The 24,491-nt window shown below is 48.1% G+C and overlaps 10 protein-coding genes across 10 annotated transcripts; 5 read left to right on the top strand and 5 right to left on the bottom strand.

The window, feature by feature from the left end:
- Positions 1-433: 433 nt before the first annotated feature.
- MAA_04465 (metallo-beta-lactamase domain-containing protein) lies at positions 434-1,291 on the bottom strand (the record flags this gene model as incomplete). Its single annotated transcript, XM_007822561.1, has 1 exon — positions 434-1,291. One exon carries the CDS (start codon positions 1,289-1,291, stop codon positions 434-436), a length of 858 nt encoding a protein of 285 aa, XP_007820752.1.
- A 704-nt stretch (positions 1,292-1,995) lies between these two features.
- On the top strand, positions 1,996-2,925 carry MAA_04466 (Mitochondrial substrate/solute carrier; the record flags this gene model as incomplete). Its single annotated transcript, XM_007822562.1, has 1 exon — positions 1,996-2,925. The coding sequence occupies one exon, from the start codon at positions 1,996-1,998 to the stop codon at positions 2,923-2,925; it is 930 nt and encodes a 309-aa protein (XP_007820753.1).
- Positions 2,926-3,675: 750 nt separating this feature from the next.
- On the bottom strand, positions 3,676-6,660 carry MAA_04467 (Bromo adjacent like protein; the record flags this gene model as incomplete). The annotated part of the gene is made up of 5 exons (XM_007822563.1): positions 3,676-4,614; positions 4,754-5,325; positions 5,381-6,233; positions 6,295-6,397; positions 6,461-6,660. The coding sequence occupies 5 exons, from the start codon at positions 6,658-6,660 to the stop codon at positions 3,676-3,678; spliced, it is 2,667 nt and encodes an 888-aa protein (XP_007820754.1).
- Positions 6,661-7,206: 546 nt separating this feature from the next.
- On the top strand, positions 7,207-8,442 carry MAA_04468 (Ovarian tumor, otubain; the record flags this gene model as incomplete). Its single annotated transcript, XM_007822564.1, has 3 exons — positions 7,207-7,570; positions 7,626-7,891; positions 7,966-8,442. The coding sequence occupies 3 exons, from the start codon at positions 7,207-7,209 to the stop codon at positions 8,440-8,442; spliced, it is 1,107 nt and encodes a 368-aa protein (XP_007820755.1).
- A 2,243-nt stretch (positions 8,443-10,685) lies between these two features.
- Positions 10,686-12,596, top strand: MAA_04469 (uncharacterized protein; the record flags this gene model as incomplete). The annotated part of the gene is made up of 2 exons (XM_007822565.1): positions 10,686-10,986; positions 11,044-12,596. The coding sequence occupies 2 exons, from the start codon at positions 10,686-10,688 to the stop codon at positions 12,594-12,596; spliced, it is 1,854 nt and encodes a 617-aa protein (XP_007820756.1).
- An 867-nt stretch (positions 12,597-13,463) lies between these two features.
- MAA_04470 (Dihydrolipoamide succinyltransferase) lies at positions 13,464-14,942 on the bottom strand (the record flags this gene model as incomplete). Its single annotated transcript, XM_007822566.1, has 4 exons — positions 13,464-13,760; positions 13,828-14,220; positions 14,280-14,636; positions 14,697-14,942. 4 exons carry the CDS (start codon positions 14,940-14,942, stop codon positions 13,464-13,466), a joined length of 1,293 nt encoding a protein of 430 aa, XP_007820757.1.
- A 2,175-nt stretch (positions 14,943-17,117) lies between these two features.
- Positions 17,118-17,628, bottom strand: MAA_04472 (Histone H2A; the record flags this gene model as incomplete). Its single annotated transcript, XM_007822568.1, has 3 exons — positions 17,118-17,176; positions 17,228-17,520; positions 17,573-17,628. The coding sequence occupies 3 exons, from the start codon at positions 17,626-17,628 to the stop codon at positions 17,118-17,120; spliced, it is 408 nt and encodes a 135-aa protein (XP_007820759.1).
- A 1,668-nt stretch (positions 17,629-19,296) lies between these two features.
- On the top strand, positions 19,297-19,818 carry MAA_04473 (Histone H2B; the record flags this gene model as incomplete). The annotated part of the gene is made up of 3 exons (XM_007822569.1): positions 19,297-19,459; positions 19,517-19,588; positions 19,640-19,818. The coding sequence occupies 3 exons, from the start codon at positions 19,297-19,299 to the stop codon at positions 19,816-19,818; spliced, it is 414 nt and encodes a 137-aa protein (XP_007820760.1).
- A 297-nt stretch (positions 19,819-20,115) lies between these two features.
- MAA_04474 (G-patch domain-containing protein) lies at positions 20,116-22,139 on the bottom strand (the record flags this gene model as incomplete). Its single annotated transcript, XM_007822570.2, has 2 exons — positions 20,116-21,932; positions 22,013-22,139. 2 exons carry the CDS (start codon positions 22,137-22,139, stop codon positions 20,116-20,118), a joined length of 1,944 nt encoding a protein of 647 aa, XP_007820761.2.
- Positions 22,140-22,954: 815 nt separating this feature from the next.
- MAA_04475 (peptidase family C54 protein) lies at positions 22,955-23,779 on the top strand (the record flags this gene model as incomplete). The annotated part of the gene is made up of 2 exons (XM_007822571.2): positions 22,955-23,549; positions 23,607-23,779. 2 exons carry the CDS (start codon positions 22,955-22,957, stop codon positions 23,777-23,779), a joined length of 768 nt encoding a protein of 255 aa, XP_007820762.2.
- Between the last annotated feature and the right edge of the window lie 712 nt (positions 23,780-24,491).

Raw genomic sequence — 24,491 nt, 5'->3', positions numbered from 1 at the left:
GGACAAGACCGGTAGAGCTCGTCAAAGACGCAGAGCCTACGATGAATGGCTACCTACCTAGGTACCTAGGTAGGCAGGTATTATGTATACTCAAGTACATATTATTGATTACCGAACTTCGAGTTCACCAGCCACATTATTCCCAAGTACGGAACGGCCCTTCCTGCCGGCGTGACTATTTCAGCGGACAATACATACTGCAAGCCCGAAACTTGGGTCTTGAAGCACATGGCGAAGTAGGATACCGTTGCAAACACTTCCCAACCACTGAAATATGAAAGCACTGGCTACCCAATGTTAGCAATCTGAATAATTATACATATATTGAGCAAGTAGTCTCGATACCCCATGGCGATACATCCCAGTCCGCTTCATGTATTCCGACGACACTTTATAAAATGACACCACCATCTTTAACCCCAATTAGAACTTGTCAAAGTGTTGACTTTTCTCGGTTCACCTGCCACAAGTCGCGGCCATGTTTAATGACTATGCCGTCGCTGGCGAGCTTTTCAAGAATTTGCAAAACGCCGTTACATGCCGCTTGGTGCAGTGCATCAGGAACGTCACTATAGATGATTTTGACAAGATCCATGGCAGACCATCTCGTGCCACTGGCATCTATTCCATCATTACCCCCCCGCATGGTTTGCAGAACCTGGTCCACTCTCTGTTGCCGGTGCTCAATATACTCGGTAATTTTGCCTGGGCCGTCCTCCACGACCGGGCCATGGCCAGGATACGCCCTTCCGGAGAACAATTGTCGCATTTGGTGAAGGCTGCGCAAATACTCCGACATATCCTCAAACACAGCGGTACCTTGCCCAAGCACATTATCGGCTGTAAACATGGCGTCCTCCTCAGCCAGTACAAAGACCATATGGTCCTTGGTATGACCCGGTGTGTGAATGGCGGTTAAGTTGACGCCATCGACGTGAAATTTTTGGCCGTCCACAATTCCTTTGTGCCCCAGTTCGGGGTCATGCTTGTAAATAGCCGCATCTGGGGCTGTTGAAAGGACATCAGCAATGCCGCCAGTGTGGTCGTGATGCCAATGAGATATGAGTACCGTATCTACTGTCGCCCTCTCCTCGGCCAGGGTTGACTTGAGAGAAGCTATCCAAGCTGGTCGGCCTTCTCCTGTGTCAATCAGAATACGACGGGCGCCACGCCCGAGTAGATATGTATTCGTCCCCTGGAGTGTGAATTTACCAGGGTTCCCTCCGAGAATGCGAACACATAGAGGACTGAGCCGTTCAACAGCCGGGAGGGGAGTCAGTTGAGTAGCCATGGTTCTAAATAGACCTTGTGTCCACATTCAGAGTTCGAAGGAAACAAGGCGTTGATGCCAGCTGATATCAGTGATAAGACCTAGTAGAATAGAGAAACAAATATGATCTGTGTTTGCAACTTCATGCATTTGGAATATAATTATTGTAGAATTTACGGGAAAGGTGCATTACTTTCTCAGCTTAATAAAAGATGATTGTGTTATTGGTATTTCGTGCTGGTAAAGGGCGGGGCATGAATTCATTCTACCTCGGCTCGAGTGTTCCCCGTAGGCGAATCAGAGGCACCCCTCCTAAGCCAGAACTACACTTCATCACGCTGACACTCGGGCAAAGTTTCCAAAAGTGTCAATGGTCTCGGTTTTTTGGGTTTTTTTGGGGGGTTTTTTTTTTCTTCGTCTTGGGACACTTTATCAAGAACATTTGCCTGGCGACATACTCGATAATATTAGAAAATTCCAACTAATGATCCTACAAACATCATCATCGCGAGCACGGGGTGTTCAGACCTCGGAGACAGAAAACATTTCGAGATTACTTATATCTCGCCACACGTTCGACGGTCAGAAAGCAAGGAATCCACCCCTGTCACCTCTAATTAGAAGATCAGCCTCTGTGCTGAACGTAATTATATCGACTACTGCTTGGCGTGTATCTGGCCGCATCTCAGCTCTCTCTAACATCATCCTTCACTGCCAGATTTCAAATGTCTACCGACTTTTGGGCCGGCTACCTAAGCGGGGCAGTCGGCATCCTAGTTGGCAACCCACTCGATATCATCAAAGTTCAACTACAAGCTGGTAATACTCTCGTCAATGGCACGAGGCTCCAGGGTACCACGGCTCTGGTGACGGGGATAGCGGCTCCAGTTATTGGATATGGTGCGCTAAATGCCCTGCTCTTCGTATCCTACAATCGTTCCGAAAGTATTCTTCAAAAAGCCATCGGTTCAGGCTCAGACAAGAGCCTATGCGCGACATGGTTTGCTGGAGCAGTAGGTGGGCTTGCTACCTGGGTAGTGAGTGCTCCAACCGAACTTGTCAAATGTCGTGCTCAGATGTCAGCATCATCTGAGAGCAGCTGGAGCATTGCACGCAACGTATGGAAGAGGGAAGGGCTTCACGGTTTCTACCTGGGCGGTGTGGTTACGGCACTTAGAGACAGTATAGGATACGGGTTCTACTTCTGGTCCTATGAACTAGCGAATAGGCATTGGCCCTCCAGCATCCAAACTGAAACTCCATCCCTACGCCAGGAGACCCCTAAGATCCTGCTATGCGGGGGACTTGCAGGAATCGTCACCTGGGCAAGTGTGTTCCCCCTGGATTCAATCAAAACCCGAGTCCAGACTCAGCAATCAATCGTACATCCCCAAGCTGCTTCGATCAAACACCGCCCTGATTCAGAGGGCTTCCAGTCGACGAAACGGCTTGGCTCTCTAGATGTTGTTCGAACTATGGCTAGGGAAGGAGGGCTGCCTATATTCTTCCGCGGCTTAACTGTTTGCAGCATTCGTGCCTTCGTCGTCAATGCAGTACAGTGGGCTGTGTATGAATGGGTTATGGTGGAGTTTTGCAGAGATTACAAAACGAGAAGAATAGAACATAGAGGCAGTATGACTGTTGATGAACGCTGAAAACCCCTCGAGATAGTGCGAATATACCTGCGTCCTGCCGTGTTGCTACAGAAAGAGTTGTCCGCCTCGACGAGACTTCCGTAGGCGAACGGCATGGTTCGACCACATGCGACCATTTGTTGGTTTTTGAATAGAACGACGGGATAGTGACTCGGTTAGTTGGGGCCCGACGTATGATTGTCGACAGTGACTGGCAGTCGCGTGGGCACAATATCGCAAGAATGTGCTGGATGCTGGATACTGGGCCCATGCGGCACGTTTAGCCGGAGTGCTTTGGTTTACGCCAACGCCCTGCCGTCATTCCCAGAGGTTGCGGGTGCTCTAAACTCTGATCTTAGATAGGCGTCTTCCATATTGGCAGCAGCTGCAACTACCAAGGTGGCCTCAGGAAAGATAGCCATACCTAAGCGTGATTCCATCTAGGCTACTCGACTCTCTACTCTTACTTCAGGATTGCTCGAGCAGATAAGTTACTTCAAATGGTGACTGGTAGGATGCCACAATTATTATTCGCTTACATGCTACTTCCCACTGCGAATTTTCACTAAATTAAGTCGAAAACCGGGGGCCTCAGGGAAGGGGCGCAATTATCAAGGAGGACAATTATTCCAAATATTACTTCCATTTCCTTCCCATCACATTGTGTGGTACAAAATAGAACTCTACACTACACGTATCGAGAAGCCAAAACCCAGACCGCCAGGCAGACACTCACTTACCAGATGTCTGCAAAGCAAATCATATTCTTCATCATGTTCTGCATCCACCCCCCCAGCCTTCTAATCCAGCGTCTTGTTTCCACTCGAGGCCTCGCTCGGTGAACCTTTGGAACCACTGGTCGATGGCATCTGCCGCTTGAGAAGCGATACCTTCTTCCGATTGCGCCAAGGAGTGGCTTGTAACAAGGATGTTTTCAGGCCTAGCCGCCTGTGACTCATCACGCTTTTGCCTCTTCTTCTCGCGTTCTGCCAGCCAATTCCTACGCCCCGCGATGTATTTAATGCTGTGCCCAAGTCCAACACTCTGTGGAGACAGTCGCTCACGCGTTCGGTCCATAGGTGGACCGACAAAAAACAAGACCCGGCCAGCACTATCATGTTGAAAGCCTTTCCGAATTTGGGGATGAAGTGCCTCGTTTATGTTATCTGGTAGTGTGTATACCTCGGGTGGTCGTGGAGGGTTGTAAACATTGGTGGGATTGCTACCACTGCCAGTAGATGCATTGAATGGCATTCGCCCAAGCTGGAGTTGATTATAATGCAGCGCAGCTTGATTAGCCATCGGTGGTGGGTGGGTAAATGCTGCCGGTGATGAAGAGTATGAAGACCCAAAATTATGCGTGTAGTTTGGTTGCTGCTGCTGCTGCTGATATTGCATTGGTCGAATGGACATCTGAGGAGTCACTGCGGCCTGCGGTGGTTGTGGGATGGGTACTGGTGTTTGCTGCATAACATGGCCACCGCCGGCGGGTGTTACTGGCTGAAAATGACCTGTAGCCTGCATGCTGTACTGGTTGACTTGGGATGGGGATGGAACTGGACCAGCAGCTTGCGGAAGTCTCACAGTAGGGTCCATAGACATTTCCGGTGTTACGGATGCTGCCGAGGGACGCGTAGCAGATTCAGATGACATATGACTTGCAGTTGGCATAAGAGGCGGAGGGGGGGTTGGCTCGGGAGGAGGAGACTCCTAGCGGGATCAGTTAGCTATGACCGATTCTTATTCCTCAATCTTTGCAGGTAAGATATGGAGGTCGAGGCACCCATCTATTACTCCAACCGAGCGCAATGTGATTGCGTCGTGGGAAGGACCACCATTATCCACTCACATTTGCTTCAGGGGGGCGCCGATGAACAGCACCAACGATGGGCGGAGCATTGGGGCTTCCCCAAGTTGGTCGAGGAAGATCGTCGGTATCCTTCGCGTCCTCGCGAAGAAGATGCTTGATGGGACTAGGCACCTTTCTCATGCGGCGTGGCACCTCAAACAAGTCCATTTCATAATCCTTATCCCGTACTTCATCAGGCACACAACTCGCCCACGTCTTAATTTTATTGAAACGGAACCTCTCTTCGTTGTAGCGTGACTCGCACACATAGACGTCTTTGTCAGAAGGGAGTCCTCTTGGGCGACCTTTATTGAAGCGGGTTACGAACATAACAAAGCATCGGTCCAACAATTCGCTTATTTGGTGATCTCGATACTGGCCCGTTTTCACAACCTCATGCTCGAAGAAGTGTTTTTCATATCGATGAACAGTCTGCTCAGGGCGATAATACCAGCAGGCATTAATCCATTTTTGGCCCGCACGGTCTTGCCATGTCCGAAATATTTGAGCAACAATTGGCTTAGCAAGATCATTTGGATTCCGAATATGAACCCAATCACCTATGATGGGGCCTGGGTCAGTCTATGTTATCTAGTCAGCGGCTAGAGTGAAGTTGAATGAACCTACCGACTTTCCAGCTCTGTCCATTATGCTGTATTTCAGAAAGGGGAAGTTTGCCGTCCTCATCCCTGAAATCATCGTCTGGCTTGGCTTTTTCCTGCTCCGCAAGAATACGTGATTGTGTCTGCAATTCCACGGCAGCAAGATACAAGGGGCTATCATCTTCGTTATAAAGTTTCGCATTCTCGAACATCAATTCAATGTCCAATAGAAGGTCGTCCACATGGCGATACTTCTTTCGTTTTGCTTTCTTCTTGATGTTATCCAGAGCAATGGGATTGCTGATGCTTTGGTAATAATCAGCCATGGTTGTCTTGTCCGGCAACTTTTCGAAAGGTGTCACAAGAAGATTTCCTTCATCATCCTTGAACTTTCTAAGAGATCGGAGGATTGAAGAGATACGCGCTTCCGTAGGTGTTTGCACCATAGGCGGGCGGCCTCTCTTTTTATATGCATCATCCTCTTTATCTTCATCGGGCTCCTTGGGTCTGACGAAGGATTGACGACCACGACTGCGTGCTCTGCGTCGCTTCCGTTGTCTCTCGTCGTCGTCTGAAGACTCATCCTCATCGTCCGAAGACTCATCCTCATCTTCTTCATCCTCATCTTCGGATGGAAGTGATGGCGAGTCTTCGACGGGAGGTAGCTCACCTAGATCAGGTAGTTTCGCATCATCAGGCGCTATGTCTCCCTTTGCGACTAGCTTTTGGAGCTGTTCATGAAATATTTCTCGGAGGCGAACCGCGGCTCCGAATATTGGCGCCGATGGACGATTGTATACTTGAGCATTGTGGCAGATCTGTGCAACGTCTTTGACAAACTCCGCAATAGTCAAGTACTGTTTTTTTTGAATTTTACTCTGTTGTTCACATCAGCACCCATTTTCGAGAAAAGTGTTTGCTAAAGTAATATCGACCTACTCGAATTGTGCTAAACGCAATTGGATCGGTGATCACTTCGAAGTAATCGGGGAGGGTACGACGGTTGGGAATACGTTGAAAGCCTGCTGCAAGCTCTTCACCACTATTCACTCGCATTAGCAAAATACCATAAATACAAACATGGACCTTGAATTTCTCAGCTTACTCTTCCTCAACGGTGGACAGATGCGCCGTCAGCTGCTGTATGATCTGGAACATATTCGGATCTCCATCTTCAGTAGCGTCGCCCTCTGTATCCGTATGCCCGCCACTGGAGCAGTCCTTCATCTCGACATCTTGCTCTACTTCCCTGACTTCGATTGATCCAGTTGCATCGTCTGGGGTGAGATCACGCACAAGTGACATCTTCGTTCAAGGGTTTGGGGCGCGGCCAGGTGTGACCGCGCAGTTCTTAGGTCGTGAAACAATCAGAAGCAATGATCACTCACAGATGTTTGCGCCGCGGCCGGTAGTAAATTGACGAAGCAGGAAGCTAAACTTCACTGGAAACGCGCCCCAAATGCGAAATGCGCGTGAGGCGGCACGTTCACGGGACATGCTGACTCATCCAACCTAAGGAATAGCCGTTCTGAGGTCAATTTGTCGATTTGAGTGGAGACCACAGGGTGCCTAGGTCAGGCTAGACATCATTTTCTTGGTTAACAATGCAATAAAACGGCAGGGAATATCTTTTGATAATATGAATACAGTATAGAGAATTGTGGCCACCGTTCCAACGAGAATCACCGTGCAATTCTTCTTTTTAACAGGTCCTGCAGGGCTAAGGGTCCTTGCTGTCTTCGTCAGCGAGAGTTATACCGAAGTTTTCCGTAACAGGTTGATCGTTTTCAGAGAGCAGCACGCTTTCAGAGTGGCAGTATTACTATCTTTTCCCCTACTGCAATTTTTGAAATGAGGTCAAGATATAAAAGTCCTTTGGGGACTGGAATTCTCGAAATTGATGACAGCGCCACGATTCAGATGGTTTTTGAGGCACTTCAGGCAAAGACACGAATCGAAAACTTTGCCATCAAGTACGGCCCTCCCACCAATATGCAGTCCATCAACTTAGAACATGGAGGGCTTTTAGCCAAAGACTTGGGGCTCCATGGCGAAACTCTGACAATCGTTCCCATCGAGCTCAAGGCAGATTTGGCAACCTCAGGCCATGCTCGCCGTCTTTCCGGTCACGAGAAACGAGCTGGAACAGCCCCCGCCGCCAATACAAGCTCCGGTGATGTAATAGTACCATGGCCAGAAAGAGAAGGCAGCCTATGTACGTCGGGCTCCCTAGTGTCGCTTGCGTTTGACCCTATGTTGACTATCTTCAGTGCTTCGTGTCATGCCAAGTGACAATAGCTGTCTCTTTACCGCATTTGGTGGCGCTCTACTGAAACAGATGTCTGCAGCAAAACTTCGTCAGATGATGGCTGAGTATATTACGGAGCATCCTGATGTCTATAATGAAGCAATTCTGGGCTGTTCGCCCGTGGACTATTGCCGTGGCATCAAGGACCCTGATCGGTGGGGAGGGGGGATCGAACTCAGTATATTATCTACCATCTTTGATATTCAGATATGTACTTTCGATGTTCAGGTAGGCTTACATCCCTCTCTCGCCCTACTTTCAAGTATCGAGCTATCTGCAATGAAATACTCAATCACCCGCAGGGACAGCATCTCATGACCTTCGGCGAGCGAAAGCAAGAACGATGCATTTTGGTGTATTCTGGTATTCATTATGACCGCGTCGTCTTCAGCTACTCTGATTTCCCTCACAATGTAGCTTCTTTGCCGCCAGAGATGGACAGGTCGATCTGGCCCACAGATGATTCTGAGGTGCTGGTAAAGGCCAAGATGCTAGTCGAGGAACTAAATGCAAATCACTACTACACGGACACTGATGGACTGGTCTTGAAGTGCAACGAGGACGGCTGTGAATGGATTGGTAATGGACAACTAGCGGCCAGGAAACATGCTGAGGCTACAGGACATACCCAATTGACAGAAATTGCGGATCCGGAAGAAGACAGTATTTTGCGCAGGTGCTTGAGGGAAGGGTGTACCTTTCTAGGCCAGGGAGCCTCAGTCGAGCGACATAGAACCGACACCGGCCATAATGACTTCGATGTCATTCCCGACATGTAACACCACCAAGTCACGAAAGCGAAATTCACTTTTTAATAATCACCAGCTCACTACGAACTGATACACGCCACCTTAAATCTATGGTCCTCTCTTAATTTCGTTGCCAGCATCTCCAATGCTGCAACGTACATCGCAGGCTCCGTAAAGCTTTGGATCATTGCCTGAAACGGCACGCTCAGAAAAGTCTGAAAGAGCTTGCAAGCTTTTCTTTTCAATGTTGCTCAGTGTTTCTGGGACAACAATGGCAACATCTAATACTTTAAACAATAAATTGAGATATTCTTAGTTGATTTCTGATGCCACAGACGTCCCATGCACATCGCTTCAGCGATCTCCTACATACACGTAGAGCAGTCTATATTTCGATGAAGGGACATAATCTTAATACAAGGCGGCGTGGCATCAGAGCGACAGCGTGTCCTGCTTTTCTCTGGGTGTAAGGGCTGGTCCCGTCTGCATGTCGTCCATGGCTAAAAGGTTAAGACTAAGGAACTCGTGTTTGTTACGCCAAGTTTGCTGACTCCTGGCGAAATCCCTTATGTCAGAGGGCGGCGGCGGGGGATCGGTGATCTTAGTGACAAGATATGCAGTCGAGGCCTCTGCAATTCCATATACCAAAACTCCGAACAGGGGTACTCTACTGAGCACATAAAACCCAAGACCAAACCCAAACAAGACACCTTCGCGGCTTCTGAACCAGTTCCGCTTTTCTTCTCGCGAAAACTGGACACGCGTGAAGTAAGGCTCTAAAAGTTCATTCATTAAGTTCCGGGACGAGTAGTAACTCTGTAAAAAGATGATGAGATATCTTCGAGGCAAGAAGAGGCCGCTTCCAAAGATGATGGAAGCAGGCCCAAGTCCGACCGACTTGTGAAATGTGTAGAAACTCACTAAAGGGAGTATCAGTTGGCCAAATATCGGGGCGTATGATAAGGCGAGCACCACAATCGAAAGGCCTGCTCTGCGTACAAATTTCGACATAAATTTTATGAATGACTGCCTCCTTTTGGCTGGGGATTTCGCTGATTGATAAGACTTTAGATTGGGATAATAAAGGTCCCTTAGGTCACTCGGATTGTCGTGCTTATGTTTTTGGACATAAGTTATGTCAACCCAGTTTAAAGACTGCATGAATCTAGTTGTTCACCTTGAGCCATTATGTTGAGGCCATAGTTATTTGCGCAGGCGCTACTCACAGGTTGTCTAGAGTGGGAACTACATGACGCATTACCATCATGAGGAAGAATGGGAGCTGAAGGACAGAATCTCCCATGAAGTTCAGCCAATCGGTAACAGAATCTTCCCATGAGACTTGGTCACGGGGATAGAGCAGCGAGGTGAACCATAATACAAGCCTCGCCGCTATTATCTGCCTTGTGTGTTAGCTGAGGGGGCGGGCTCTCTGTGGCTTTGCTTGACAGTCTCTAACCGGAATTGCTACCAGCAGCCGGATTCCGAGTCCAGCTAACACGGCGTATATGGCTTGCTTATAGTACTCGGTAGTGAATAGATCCGGATTTTGCAGTGCCCTGTAGGCTTTGCAGTGCATTAGTAGTCTGACCTGGCCGTTTCTCTCTTTGCCCTTACCTCCAACCAGTGTCAACTGGGCCCCTCGGAAAATGGCATTGAGTTCGAAATGCGACGCATCAAGATTGAAACTGTCAATTAATTTTGCCTTTCGAGGCTCCATTGGCAGGTTTAGTGCTGTTTACAACTCCAAGATCGGTAGTAGAGGCCGCTGTGTCCGTATGTGACGAGGTCAAGTTGCATGAGCAGATTCCAGATACGACCTCCGGAGTACCTCGGCAGTTACTCCATTCTGGTGTTGGCGCTATAACCTCCGTCTTATTCACACGGTGCGTGGCAGCGGCTTGACGTGGACGCGTGGGGGGAGGGATGTGCTAGGTACGTCAAGCTACGTCACTACGCCAGCCAAATTGTACTTGACTCAAAAAGACAATCGACCGACCTCAGCTTTGGAGCCACCATCACGAAGATTTGTCGGATGCGATCGACATACTACTGTAAGTAAAGTACATGCAGACAATTGTGACGAGAAGCAGCGAATTGATGACGATTCACTAGGCTTTTCAAGACTACCGAGGCCTCAACGGCCGTGCTTTGGCGACGGACAATTTGCCAGCAACGTGGGTTGCCCAATTATGTTGCCAGCACAATTGCGATGACGAACACCTGAGGATTCACGTCATAAGAGCAGCTTTTTCAAGATGACTATAGCACCAATGGAGGCGATACAAACGGACTCCCTCTCCCCCAGGCCAGATATGCGACTCCGACCGATTGCCACTATGCGTCGTGTTGTAACCGAGCCAGCCATTATGCAAACGGAACGCGTCGCGACGTCCGCGCCAAGGACAGTTGTCGAAACACTCTATAGCCACCCGGAAGCCAGAATTGTTTCGTTCACTGCTTCAGTTCATTGCCAATCGGATACTGCGGGAGATAGTGCTCGAACACCAGAGGACGGAGGAGATGCTGGCAATTTAGCATGGTGGTCCCCTCTAGAGCGAACCATCGCAGTAGGTAAGAGATGTAAATCCCCGGAGCAAGCAACATGCATACAGCTAACCAGATCCATAGGCGCATTTTGTGTATACCGCGCCCCCGGGTCGGTTGCCTTTCTAAGTTGTGGATCTGCTCTTCAACCTATCCTACCTAAGAGTCAATGCTGGCGCGTTGATCAACAAAACTGCAAATTCATACTGCAAATTCGGCGTCCTTACTATTGGCGGATTGAGCTGCCAGTATCGAGTATTGAGCAAATGAATAAGGCCCGGCAATTCAAAGATACTCTGGAAAAAGTCCTCTTATTCGAGAAAACTATATGCCCTTTCCGCCGGGCGTTTACGGTCGAACTTCCCGAAACACCGGATATTAAACTGAAGCCATGGAGACCTGCAAGGAACCAGAAGGCATACTGCGACAATTGTGAGCCACGGGGAAAGTGTTTAAATAGTGAGGCCGCTGCATTATCATCTACTCTGCCCGCTGTTGAACACCATTATGACTCTACGACCCCTTTATGTGAACAACCAAGAACAAAGCTCTCCGATACTACGAGTTCCCTCGTTACGCCCAACAACGAACAGGCTAAAAGCACTCGCACCACTTCTTTCAAATCATGTGAACCATCGACAGAAGCGAGCTTGTGTGAGCCGAGCACTAGTGCAGAGAACACGGTGATGGCATCCGTCTCCAAGGCCGCACAGCGGCTACGCGAGTACAAACCTCAATACAGCTCGCCGCATCTACTTACTGGTAGCCATTTGGATGGTCGTCAACCCCAGGGACAAAACGACCCAGACACTCGTCTTAGGTTACAATGGGATATAGCTACATCTTCCCTTCCAACTCGGGTAGAACCGAAAGATGTGGCGAGAAGTGATGGATTTTCAGTATTTCTCGAGAAACATGAAGGCCTCGGAAGCCAAGATAATTTGCAAAGACCTGAGCTTAGATATTTCCTGGGCTGTCGTGGCGGCCATACATTGACGCCGAATGCTCTGGCACCGCACCAGCCGTTCCAGGATAATGAAGCCACTGAAACAATTTCTAGTGAGGAATCGCTGGAGTCCTTTTACACTGCTCCGTCTAGCTTGGATTCCGACGTATTGCTCGTACATATCGCTGCCGAACAATTACCTCGAATGCCAGAAGCACAGTTACCGTCGAACTCATCATCTGATGACAAGGATCCAGAGGACCTGGAGGACATTAAAATCGAGCGCTCAACAAGTCCCTCGAGGCTCGATATGCAGGCAAATGAAATCAGAAGAAGAATATTGCCGAAGACGGCTGGCCCTCTAAATTCCAATCCGCTGGTGGAGTTGCAAAGCGACAGGGAACTATTCAATCCCGTAAGAGGAAGATTGCGTATATTAGGCAGCCTTCCCCGAGCTATCGTGAGCAAGACCTACAACTTATTAATTGGCCCTCCTAGTCATCTCGTTGCACTTATGCTCAGGATTGCGGCAAGAATATGCGCTGGCGAATGGAAGGGTGAGGATGTCGGCTTCGCAGCCAATGGCCATGCTATTCCTGTTAGGTGGGATTATTCTAATGGCGAACTCAGCAACGAAGATTTCTTCTTCGATGAGTATGTGCTTGCAAGCCAGGCCAATAATATTTCTTAGTTGTAAATACTGCAAGACTTCTTCTAGATAATTAGTTTTTCTAGTGTGACAAAAAGTGAGCATTTTTCTAGGCAGGCGTTTTATGTACTAATTCTAGAATAACAATAAAAACCACTTGTGGTTTAATCGGTTGTCTGACGCGTTAAAAGAAATTGCAATTGATTTACAAAAAAAAAATTGATTAATTCATATTATAATTAATAGTTTGCTTTTCTTTTTCTTCTTTACGCTAATAGTAGTTTTTTTTTTTTTTTAGTTGATTTTTATTATAGCCACCCGTGGGTTTTAGAGGCAAATCCACTGTGGAAAATTATTTTTTCGCCTCTAAAAATCAAATTTTAGTTGGCTTTTTTTTTCTAAAAAAAAAAAAAGAAAAGAACAGAAAGGGGGTTTTTTTTTTTTTTAATCTCTTACCTGCCATTTTATTGAATTTATTTATTTGCTTTAGTAAGAAACCACCATGTGGTAGATAAAAAAAAAATACAAAAATTTGCCACTGAATGCTTTTTTATTCATCCACCGAGTATTAAATCGTGCAAGTACCAAATAAATACAATATACCTGACGCGTCCCGATACGCAGACGGTCTATTTTCTGGTTTCTTGGCTTGGTACCAGCCTAATTAGTCTTCGACTTGGAAAAAAAAAGTTAATGCACCTGATGTACCTCAACTAGCAACAAAGAAAGTAATCTCTCTCTCTCTCTCTCTCTGTGTATGCTGCTGGGTCTAGCCGAGGCATTTACATTTTCACGCAAAGAAATAGCGTAACACGTGAGAAGTTTTAATGCAGGAAAACACGGTTCTATATTACAGTCTACACAATTAATTCCCATCTATCTACTCATCCCAGGGGCCATGCGTTGAGCCTACAGAAGCATACGTCTCGGGTCCTCGATGTATTCCTTGACTTTAACAAGGAATTGCACAGCCTCTCTGCCATCGAGCAAGCGGTGATCATAAGTCAATGCCAGATACATCATTGGTCGGATCTCAACTTTCCCATTAACGGCCACTGCTCTGTCCTTGATCGCGTGAAGACCTAAAACTGCACTTTGTGGCAGATTGATGATAGGCGTTCCCATCAACGAGCCAAATACACCGCCATTGCTGATGGTAAAGGTACCACCAGCCATATCTTCGATTGTCAACTTACCATCGCGTGCCTGTGGATGGTTACGGAAATCGTTAGTGCTCTGGTGGTATTGCAATGATTAAGTGGGGCCTCCGTACCTTCTTGCCCATGTCAGCTATGGCCTTCTCAATAGTGACAAGATCCATCGACTCGACGTCACGAACAACCGGTGTCACAAGACCCTTCTCGGTAGCCACTGCGACGCTGATATCCACGTAATCGCGGTAGACAATGGTATCGCCGCCGTTAGGGCCCTCGATGGAGGCATTGACCGCCGGAATGTCCCGCATGGCGAGAACAGCCGCGCGGGAGAAGGCGCTCATGAACCCCAATTTTACGCCTGTCTTTTTAAGCACGTCGTCCTTGTATAACTTGCGAAACTCCATGATGTTTGACATGTCCACCTCGTTGAATGTCGTGAGTGAGGCAGCAGTGTTTTGTGATTGCTTAAGGCGTTCGGCAATACGAAGGCGCATACGGTTCATCTTGACCTGTGTCCGCGTTAATAATTGGATAACTCGTTCAAGATGTTGATATTGGAATGACATACTCGGCGCTCTTCTCGGCTTCCTGTAGAGGCTGATGCAGTGGACGTCTGGCTTGGTTCTGACTGAGCTGACTGAGCTTCCTTGGATGCTGCCCTTGTTGTCGCTGGCTTTTCTGTTTGCTTGGGTTCGGGGTTTAGGCTTGTCTGGCTCTGCTGCGGTTTGGTCTCCGTCTTTACTGGCTCTGATTCTGTTGCTTCCTTTGCTTCATCTTTTGAGGCTGCGGGTTCTTCTTTACTGCCTGACGGCGCTCCACCGAGCTCAATACGGACAAGGTCTTGTCCGACGGTTACGGTGTCTTCCTCGCTGGCAAGAAACTCCTTGATAGTCCCGGCTTCTGGGGCGTTGACAGCAACGTCGATCTTGTTGGGGTGTTAGAGCATTCTTGGTGCCAGTGTGCAATTGTTTGGTGGGTCACATACCTTGTCAGTCTCGATCGTCGCAATCTCTTCATCCTGCTCCACGAAGTCGCCAATGCTCTTTGAGAACTGCTTCAGTGTTCCCTCTGATATGGACTCGGCCATTTGTGGTACTTTGACTACCTTGTCGGCGTATGTTCGCACAGTTTGCATCAGGGGCGGAAGCATCGCCAGGTAGTTGGAGCGAAAAGGGTGCATAGAGCGCAACGGCGCCATGCGCGCAGCGGTGGCTATCCTCCTGGACAACATTCTGGCGGTCTTCTTGTGGTTCCTGTAACAGAGTGAGTGGCAGGCGGTGGGCGGTGGTGATAATTGCACTATGTAGCGATGTCAATGCTGGGTGAGTTAGGTGGCTGAGTACGGAGTAGATTGTTGTGAAAACGTGAGCGAACCCGTGTTCTCCGAGTGTGTATGACCTATTATTATGTGAAGTACAATTGAAACCAAGGGTGGTCTAGCTGTTGTGGAGCCGTCGAAAAAAATGAGGAATTGGGTTCGGGTGAATGGCCGCGGCCCTGTCTTTTCTGTGTGGGTAAAAGTGGCTGCGGTTATTACTCCATGCTTGTACTCCGTACATGCCCCTTGGTGCGTGCAGGGGCTGCTACACTCATGATGCTCGAGTTCTTCGGCATCTCCAAACACTTAATACCGTTCATCTTCAGATGCAGGAAACCCGCGTAGCATATGTGACGATAATTTTGGCTAACTCAATAACTACGGGTAGTTTCGGTTATAGGACAGGCGCAGGAGCGCCGTTCAATGAACTAACCAATCAATCACTCGATTAAACAAGTGATGCTATAGTCCGCACCGTTGCCACATTAGTATCTACTTACATCTAGCACATACGAGACAACACGTCAGCACGCTTGGATGTATTAACGCACCCGTATTAATATGGCAGATTCCATATATGTAAATAGAAAAATGCACCAGAAAATGAAAATCACAAGGAACCCAGCAATACCAACTGAGTGCCGGACGGATAGAGCGGATAGCGCACAGTGTAGGGTAGGCAGTGCACTTCCAGTGCGGATGGGCATGCGCCACACCAGGCCACAAGGCAGCAACACTGCGAAGCATGGCTACCTGGTAGTTATTTGAAGATCATGTCCAGAGCTCGCGAGGAACATCGTCAAAAAGCCGCCAGGAATCCCGGCACAACACGGTTGCGGCAGCTACACCGTCACAAAGGCACAAAGAATAACCCAAACAAGTCGATTGACAATCAACAATTGCGTCAAACCGCGCAGACCATCCCTACGCCGCTGAGCTGCACCGCCGACGACGGACAAGCTAGATCAACATCAAACTTGCCATGTCGTCACGACGGGCTGCCATGTAAGACCCCAAGACCAGAAACACACGAACGCGACAGTGCCACAGAAAAGTAGAAAGCAGACTTGCTAAAGCTTCACGCACAGTTCGCTCTACCGGCGCTCCCTGAAATTGGCGTTGGACTGGGCAGTCCAACGCCAGCTTTGGCGCGGGCAAGCACTTTACATACGATCGCTGTTCGAGGCAAATCGCAACATTACCGATCCCAGACAGCAAAGGGTAAGCCGAAACAACGTACCTCCACCAACTAGGGCCACACACTGACGACCAATACAGGCCTTGCTATCCGAGACGGAGAAGTTGCTTGATACGTGGAAGCACCCTGACCCATATATTCCACCGACTGCACCTGGAGGTATGGCATCGAAAGACTCGATTACAACACAACCGGCTAGCTAACGAACCCGATCAGGCTCCAAGTACGAGCGAAATTTGCCATCGCCAATTTTGGATCGTGAGTGCCTCATTTGTCTGCTGAACATTGTTCTCTGAAAAGCCATTTGACTGACAAATGCTAGCGCCTCCACACTCCGTCAACCGACACTGACACTTGAGTATAAATACGGGCTGGACCAGAGAGGCAGACGATATGTATTTGTAGCTCTAGATCGAATTTATCGAACCGCCGCATTTAAATATTTCCCCATGGGCCAAGGTCACGGGCCAAGGCTACAAACGGTGAAGTATATTCAAGTCGAACATAACCCCCCTATTAGTTTGCCACCACAGCCCAATACTGTGTTACCAGATGTTGTGTATGCAGGATACCTGTATCATGCTTGTATTATCATTTGACATGAGAGGAAAACAATAAATAACTTAATAATTTGGCACCACAGTTGCAAGCGTAAGCACCGAGACATGATTTCTGACCAACACCTAACCCACCACCCATATAAACATATCACAATTTCACTTTAAGACGGCCAACGTGTCTGGAAAATGTTTTCATTCATGACCATAGCCGTGGGATTATTGTACAACCCTTGCGCGTAATAAAAGCAAATAACCGTGAACCCTGAACCGTGACCCCTTTGTCATTGCAACCTAAACCAACCCGCATGAAAACAGAAGCCAACTACAAATTTACAACTCCTGGCTCGCATTCTTGCCGCTCTTGCCACCAGTCTTCTTCGGCAGTAGGTCTTGGGACTGATTAGCGTAATTCGATAAAACATGGAATTTGCACAGCTTACTCTGGTGAATATTGGGCAAAACACCACCCTGGGCAATAGTGACATGACCCAACAACTTGTTCAACTCCTCATCGTTTCGGATAGCTAGTTGCAAGTGACGGGGGATGATACGAGTCTTTTTGTTGTCGCGGGCAGCGTTACCGGCCAACTCGAGAATTTCGGCAGCGAGGTACTCGAGAACAGCAGCCAAGTAAACAGGGGCACCAGCGCCAACACGCTGAGCATAGTTGCCCTTTCGGAGAAGACGGTGGACACGACCAACAGGAAATGCCAGACCAGCCTTAGAAGAACGCCTACACAACAAGATTAATGAGACGTAATGATGCCGGCCTGGAGCAGACTTACGATTGAGCATTCTTGGAACCAGAGGCCTTGCCACCAGATTTTCCTGCGCCAGTCATTTTGAATGTGATTTGGGTTTTGGTGAACGAAATGTGGCTTTTGACGTTGAACGAAGTGCGATAAGAGCGGAGGCGTGCAGGATGCGATGATGATAATTGCAAGATTTCGGACAACAGAATTGTGGTTGGGCGGGGGGTGTAGAGGTTAAGTACTTTTTGGCGCGTACAAGACGTGATCCTAGATCACCCACCGGGCTGGTGGCACACCGGCCCCCCAAACGGCGCTAGTCCTACTTTGGAAAATGGGAGTGCAGAGGGAAAACAATCAAGTTAAAATAACCAAAGTATCCATTCGCCCCCCCCCGGCTGTTAGCCCCCCTCCATTTTTGCAATGGCGCACACAAGGCGACCCCGTTACCTACTGGTACTAGTAGGTAGTACTCGAAGCGGCTACGACTTAGTTACTCCGTACATTGTCAGTCAAGCAGATCCAAATCCTCAGCCCCATCGTTCAGGTGACGGATGTGCTTCTAATTTGCTGGTGGGAATAGTTACGTGCTGCGTACTTTTAGCCGCATTACCAGTTACAGAAATACGATTTACGTGCCTTGCTGTTGCCCATCGCATATTCGCTGCCTGGTGGACTGAATTCTTGTCGCAGGTTGTAGGGATCATGTTATGCAGTGTAAACCGAAGCATATAATGTCTCGTAATCTCCGGGCTGCGATTGTGATGAACCAATTAACTTGAAATCCAGCATTGTTCAGAATCATCGTAACAATGACGCATCTTTCTGTGTTGCCATCTTTACCATCTTAACTTGCCATCTAGCCCTTTTCTTCTTCTTCTGGCCAGTGGCACCTGGTACCAGTAGCTACGTAGCTTCATTACAGCGAGGCCCCAATTAATGGAAAACAGGAATCCGCTGTCTATTTGAGTATGTGCTACTCGTAAGGCGTTCGCAATGCAATCAGATCATGATTCCCTATAGTAATGCTATTGCTAATTCTCTGAAGTACTACCATCAACCAATACACAGGATGATTGGTATAGCTGTTGGATCGATTCCTTATGGCTAAAGCAGGGCAAGTGCAATACTAGTACTACTGTGCGGATGGCTTCCCAGTACATATTCCTCCAAGCTATCAACCCGTTATGAACTGCGGCAGTTGTTGTCCTTTTGTAGTAGCCAATCAGAAAATCGGTAGGCTGCTCGGACTAGACATGAAAGCACGAAAAAACAAAAACAAAAAAAAAGGGCAAGGCAAAAGCGGGCAGGTGGCTCAAAATCACTGGGTAGTAGTGTGAAGACGAGGCCGTGGGCACCAATGATAGCACTAGATCTGGATTATGTAATTAACATTTTGTGGTGCTGCCAATCTGGCTTCTAGTGAGTGCCTTGGGTCAGTAGCTAGTGCCCTTTACGTGCCAACGCACCAGCTGTATTAGAGCCCCGGTTTTTTCCCGACAACGTGGTAGGATCAGTCACTCAAGCATCGGAAAACACGCGCGACCGTGGCGCGCTCCCTCCCATCATCCACTACCAGCCATAGCAATCAGTAACCCACTCGTACTGCTTCGCGTTCAGCTACAAAAGCCCAGCCCACCCCCCGATCTTTCAACCTCCGCCATCAACTTTCATCACCACCCGCTGTCTAACCCTCGCCCTCAACCATATTCAAAAAAATTTCTTGGTAAATTATCCTGCTCATTTTTGAAACCGCCAAAATGCCCCCCAAGGCCGCCGACAAGAAGCCCGCCTCTAAGGCTCCCGCTACCGCCAGCAAGGCTCCCGAGAAAAAGGACGCCGGCAAGAAGACCGCTGCTTCTGGCGAAAAGAAGAAGCGCTCCAAGACTCGCAAGGAAACTTACAGTTCTTACATCTACAAGGGTATGCCATTTCCGCCCTTGATGAAAGCCGTGTGTTCTAACCCGCATTTTGCGACAGTCCTGAAGCAGGTCCACCCTGACACCGGTATTTCCAACCGTGCCATGTCTATTCTGAACTCGTTCGTCAACGGTTAGTTATTCATGTCTACCATAGTATGATCCGAATCTAATTACGTCCAAGATATTTTCGAACGCGTTGCTACTGAGGCATCCAAGTTGGCGGCTTACAATAAGAAGTCAACCATTTCTTCCCGAGAGATCCAGACATCCGTTCGGCTCATCCTACCCGGTGAACTTGCCAAGCACGCTGTCTCAGAGGGTACCAAGGCTGTCACCAAGTACTCCTCGTCCACGAAATAATTTCGTGCTTTGACATTAGCTTGTTTTGGGTCATAACTCTGGTTGTTTTATTTTTGCGTGGCATTTGGGTGTCATGATTGAGATCCTACAGGCAGAACATGCCTCAACTTCGGGATTTATTAATGCGTTACGGATGGTTTTGCTTTATGGGGGCAATGTCTTCACGGTCAATGGGGTTCGCGGTTGTACAATAAACATCGAGAATAGGGTCTCGACAATGAATTCGTGCACATGATACTTATGGTTTTCTGACAAGTGAGATTTCTGCACATCCATTCGCAAGGGAGACTTAACAATTCACCCTAGTCCTGCCTTAGATTTCTTCATCGTCTGTGTTACGGGCTGCAATATGCCCTTGTTGTCGATCGATCCGAGGGCAGTCCCACAACTCCAACCCATTCTCTCTAGCATGGCTCTTCCGCGGTTATCTACACCGAGTTCCGGTGCGGATGCACCAACCACTTCTCCTTCACGATAGCCTGCTGCTCCAAGGGTTTGGCCCCGTGTTGTGGATAGTTTCGAATTTCTTTTACCCTTGGTATCAAGTCGGGGCAGGAAGCGCCTTTGGATTTGTCTCAAGGCATTTTGGAATGGTATTTCGGCATATGGCTGTGTTCTGATTGTGCGGTACAGTGTTGGACGGCGCTGGTCGGCTTTACCAGTTGATTTAGATTTTATGTTGAACTTGTTGGCAAGCTCGTGGATCAACTTTCGGGCGTGGAGGTCCATTGGTGGAAAAGATAGCCTGGAAGTAAATATCGAATCAGCATTGGCCTTGTTGCCGTAGTATAAAATTCTCGCAAGAGGATCATACACTTCGTTTCCGCTGTGCAGAAATCTCTCAATCTCCTCTCCAACTTGTTCAATACTCATGCCTGAGGGATATTTCGTTCTCAGATCGTCTGGCTTGGCGCTTTTCTGAAGCATTCCTAATGAACGAAGTTCTTCTCGTTGTCTTTTACGTTCCTTTTTCCTCATCCGATCACTCTTCCAAGCCACCTGCAACTGCAGTTCTAGGTCGGAATCGTCGTTGTTAAATGGTACTTGAGTACGATATCCTTTGCCCTTCTTTGACCGAATATGAGCTGTGCTCCAATCCATAAAATCAAACTCCTCTTGCTTGTTAGCGCCATACCTTCTTGCAGGTCGAGTGTCGGGGAAGTTAGACTCTGGTGTCTGTGTGTCAGCAGCAACGTCGGAACTGCAGCTCAAGTCTTGTGCAGCAATGAGGTCGACAAGGGCATCTTCATCCTCTGGATCTTCTGTGTGTCGCAAAGTGTCTTCAATGGATTTGAAGTAATGTTTTTTATGCTGTGGTGCCTGGCTTCCTGCTGCCCTGTTGGTGTCATGAGGTCTGTTATGCTTGGTATCGGAATCGGAGCAACTGAACACAACTTCAGTATCGCGTGCGCCAAGTTCTCGTTGGTTGCCCCCTATTTCGTCGAAGAGACAGTCTAGTTCCCCGCTGTCCCGCATATTGTTGATATAGTCAGCCACTATATCTTCGTCACCGGTTTCATACTGTGTGTGGCCCTTTCTCCTTCCACGCTTACGACTTCTAGAAGATTGCAAGTAGTCTGTGGAGAGATAGTCCTCATCCGCACTTGGGGATGGGGGTTTGGATTCGGTAGTGTGATGTACTTCTTGCTCTCGAAGCATTTCCTTTGCTTTGAACCCATGTCCTTTCCGTTCCCTTCGTCCTCTGAACAAGATGACCTCCTCGCTAGAGCTGCTGTCTGGAGACGAAGGGTGGTTCGACACTACGGCTTGTGAGCAGTGAGAGTGTTTAGTTGTCTTATCCTCAACTATGTCCAAATAAAAAGTTTGCGACCCCTCTTCGTTAAATTTGTCGTAATTTTGAGTTGGGCTATTATGAAGAACGAGATCGCTACTACGCATCCCGTCCTGAGTTTCCAGCGATAGTTTCAGCATAGTTTCTTTGTCATTAGAATTGGATTCGCTGGACTCCTCCTTGGTCGGATGGTCATTTAGGGGATCGGTTCGTCCAGCACTAACGAAATGCACTGGATTCTTTCGGAGCTGAGCGTGCTCATTCCAGAGACCATGATCATGCAACGACGTTTGACGAGCTTCTTCCACCAACGTGATTGCAGCTAGATGGATTCTGTTAAATTAAGCCTGTAATCAAATTGCATAGTACAGAGTGCTGTAAGCTGGGGTGGTGACGATGTACCTGTTGAAATGGCTAGCATTGCATGGTGATTTTCAGGAAGTCCTGAATGTGACCGAGCCTCGGAGCGCTTAGTTGATAAACTTTTGCCTCCCTTCCATGGTCGGCCACTCTTTTTGGATCTCGCCATTTTTCTCCAATTAGTCGAAGGGTCGAAGATTCCCTCTCATTGGGAGCGAGAAAAATACACAACTAATCAAGAATCCTGGAATGGACCATGTAGTGAGATGAGATGAGAGATGGCACCAGGGATATTGTACTTGGTGCAACTCAAGACTTCTTTGTGGATGGAACCCGTTGTCGGTGGCGGACTTGGCCTCGATGTGCCAGCAAGTGCGTTCATGGGGCGTTTGTCAGCCCCACCAGCAGGCAGCCTCTTGCACCGCCGTCATGTGGTTTGATCAGTATGCTAATGCACTCAAACATCCTTCTTATCGAGTCACATCCTCGTTCTCGTATCAGGAAGAAATCCAGCTGCCCACATTAAGTCCTAAGCTTTCTGAATTATTTATTCGTCATCTTTTCTACTGTCGTCGCGTGGCATTCTTTCTACTGACGGTCCTCATCCTCCACTGCCAAAAGTGGGATCGTGGTCGGGGGTTCAACTCCGTCATTCAAAGGCGTCTGGGGTTCAATAGACCTCATCGCTACTAGCACACTCTAAGGCTACTAAGAGTGCATACCAATTAAAAAGAAGAAGCTTGATTCTCTTGTGTGTGTTAGGCCTCGTGGAACTTGACTTTTGCCTCGACTATTGGCAAAATTTCCCCCCACGTATTCTGCCTCGGGGTTTATTCACCCAGACTTATCTAGTGAAAGCACACCAGACATCCCGATCGTGGACATAAGCACCCGGTGTATGTTTATCACTCGTTTACTTGGGGTTTTCATCAGCATCCCAAACCTTACCTTCGATATCATCACCAAAGACTTGGAAAATTCGTCATGGAATCCGCTATTGCCAATGTCGATCTCGGCAAGTACCGGCGAATCGTTCAACTGTTTTGGGACCCTGAACCAGTCAACGATCAGCAATTAGACCAGCCTGTGTGGTGTCTAGGCCGCGTTTATTCTCTGTCCGCAAAGGACACACAAGATGCGCCTATGAATGTTCAGCACGAAGACCAGAGCGTCCAGTCGCTTTCGAAAAAACATGATACTTCATCGAATTCGAAGGAAGAGAACTCTGCAGAACCATTAGCAGTAGGTACGGATACTGAGGGAACGCCTCTGGATTCGTACTCTGGAAGCTTTTCATCTTCTCTCGCATATGAGGAACCAAGTCCCGTTGGCGCTGGATGGCCTGCGGCCTTCTTGGATGATTTTGCTTCGCGATTTTGGATGACCTACCGATCAAACTTTGAGATTATCCCGAAGTCGACGGACCCTAAAGCAGCATCAGCTTTGTCTCTGTCAATGAGAATAAGGAGCCAACTTGTGGACCAGAGCGGCTTCACATCGGATAGCGGCTGGGGATGTATGATTCGTTCTGGGCAAAGCTTGCTTGCCAATGCCATGGCGGTTTTGGATTTGGGAAGAGGTAAGAAGATGATAAAAATTTGTCTCGTCTGATGAAAGCATCTGACATGACTATTAGACTGGCGCCGAGGGATGCTGCCAGATCGTGAGCGGCGGCTCCTTGCATTATTTGCTGATGATCCTCGAGCACCATATTCCATTCACAATTTTGTACGACACGGAGAAAAATACTGCAGTAAATACCCAGGCGAGTGGTTTGGTCCTTCCGCTACTGCTCGTTGTATCCAGTAAATTATCCACTCGACCTTCTCTTTGTGAACCTTCACTAACTCCTCTTGGTTCAGAGATCTGGTTAATTCACGCAAGCAAGAGTTGCGAATCTACTCCACAGGCGATGGGCCAGATATTTATGAAGATAACTTCATGAAAATTGCAAAACCAGATGGAGAGGTTTTCCACCCAACCCTGGTCTTAGTAGGAACGAGACTGGGCATTGATAAAATCACGCCTGTGTATTGGGAGGCACTCATAGCATCTGTACAGATGTCCCAGTCGGTTGGGATAGCTGGGTAAGTCGAAAAATCTCCTCACTTTGTCACGGTGGCCCTCTTTTTAATTACGAATTTTGACTGTCCGTGCAGTGGTCGCCCCTCATCGTCCCATTATTTCGTTGGCTCCCAAGGTCATTTTCTTTTCTACTTGGACCCTCATCATACCCGAAAAGCTTTACCCTACTATTCGGATGTAGCGAGGTATACAATTGATGACATGGACTCATGCCATACATCTCGCTTAAGACGTATCCATGTTCGGGAAATGGACCCAAGTATGTTGATTGGGTTTCTAATTCAAAATGAAGATGAGTGGGTTGAGTGGAAGCGATGTGTCAAACATGTCCAAGGCAAATCTATAATTCACGTGGCAGATTGCCATCCCGCAAACGAAATTCGAGACGCGACTGGGCGATCTGTTATTGACGAAGTAGAGCTCTTGAGCGATGAGG

Source organism: Metarhizium robertsii (genome assembly GCF_000187425.2).
Source record: "Metarhizium robertsii ARSEF 23 chromosome Unknown MAA_Scf_1, whole genome shotgun sequence".
NCBI lineage: Eukaryota > Fungi > Ascomycota > Sordariomycetes > Hypocreales > Clavicipitaceae > Metarhizium > Metarhizium robertsii.
This window is presented reverse-complemented; position numbering and strand designations above follow the sequence as displayed.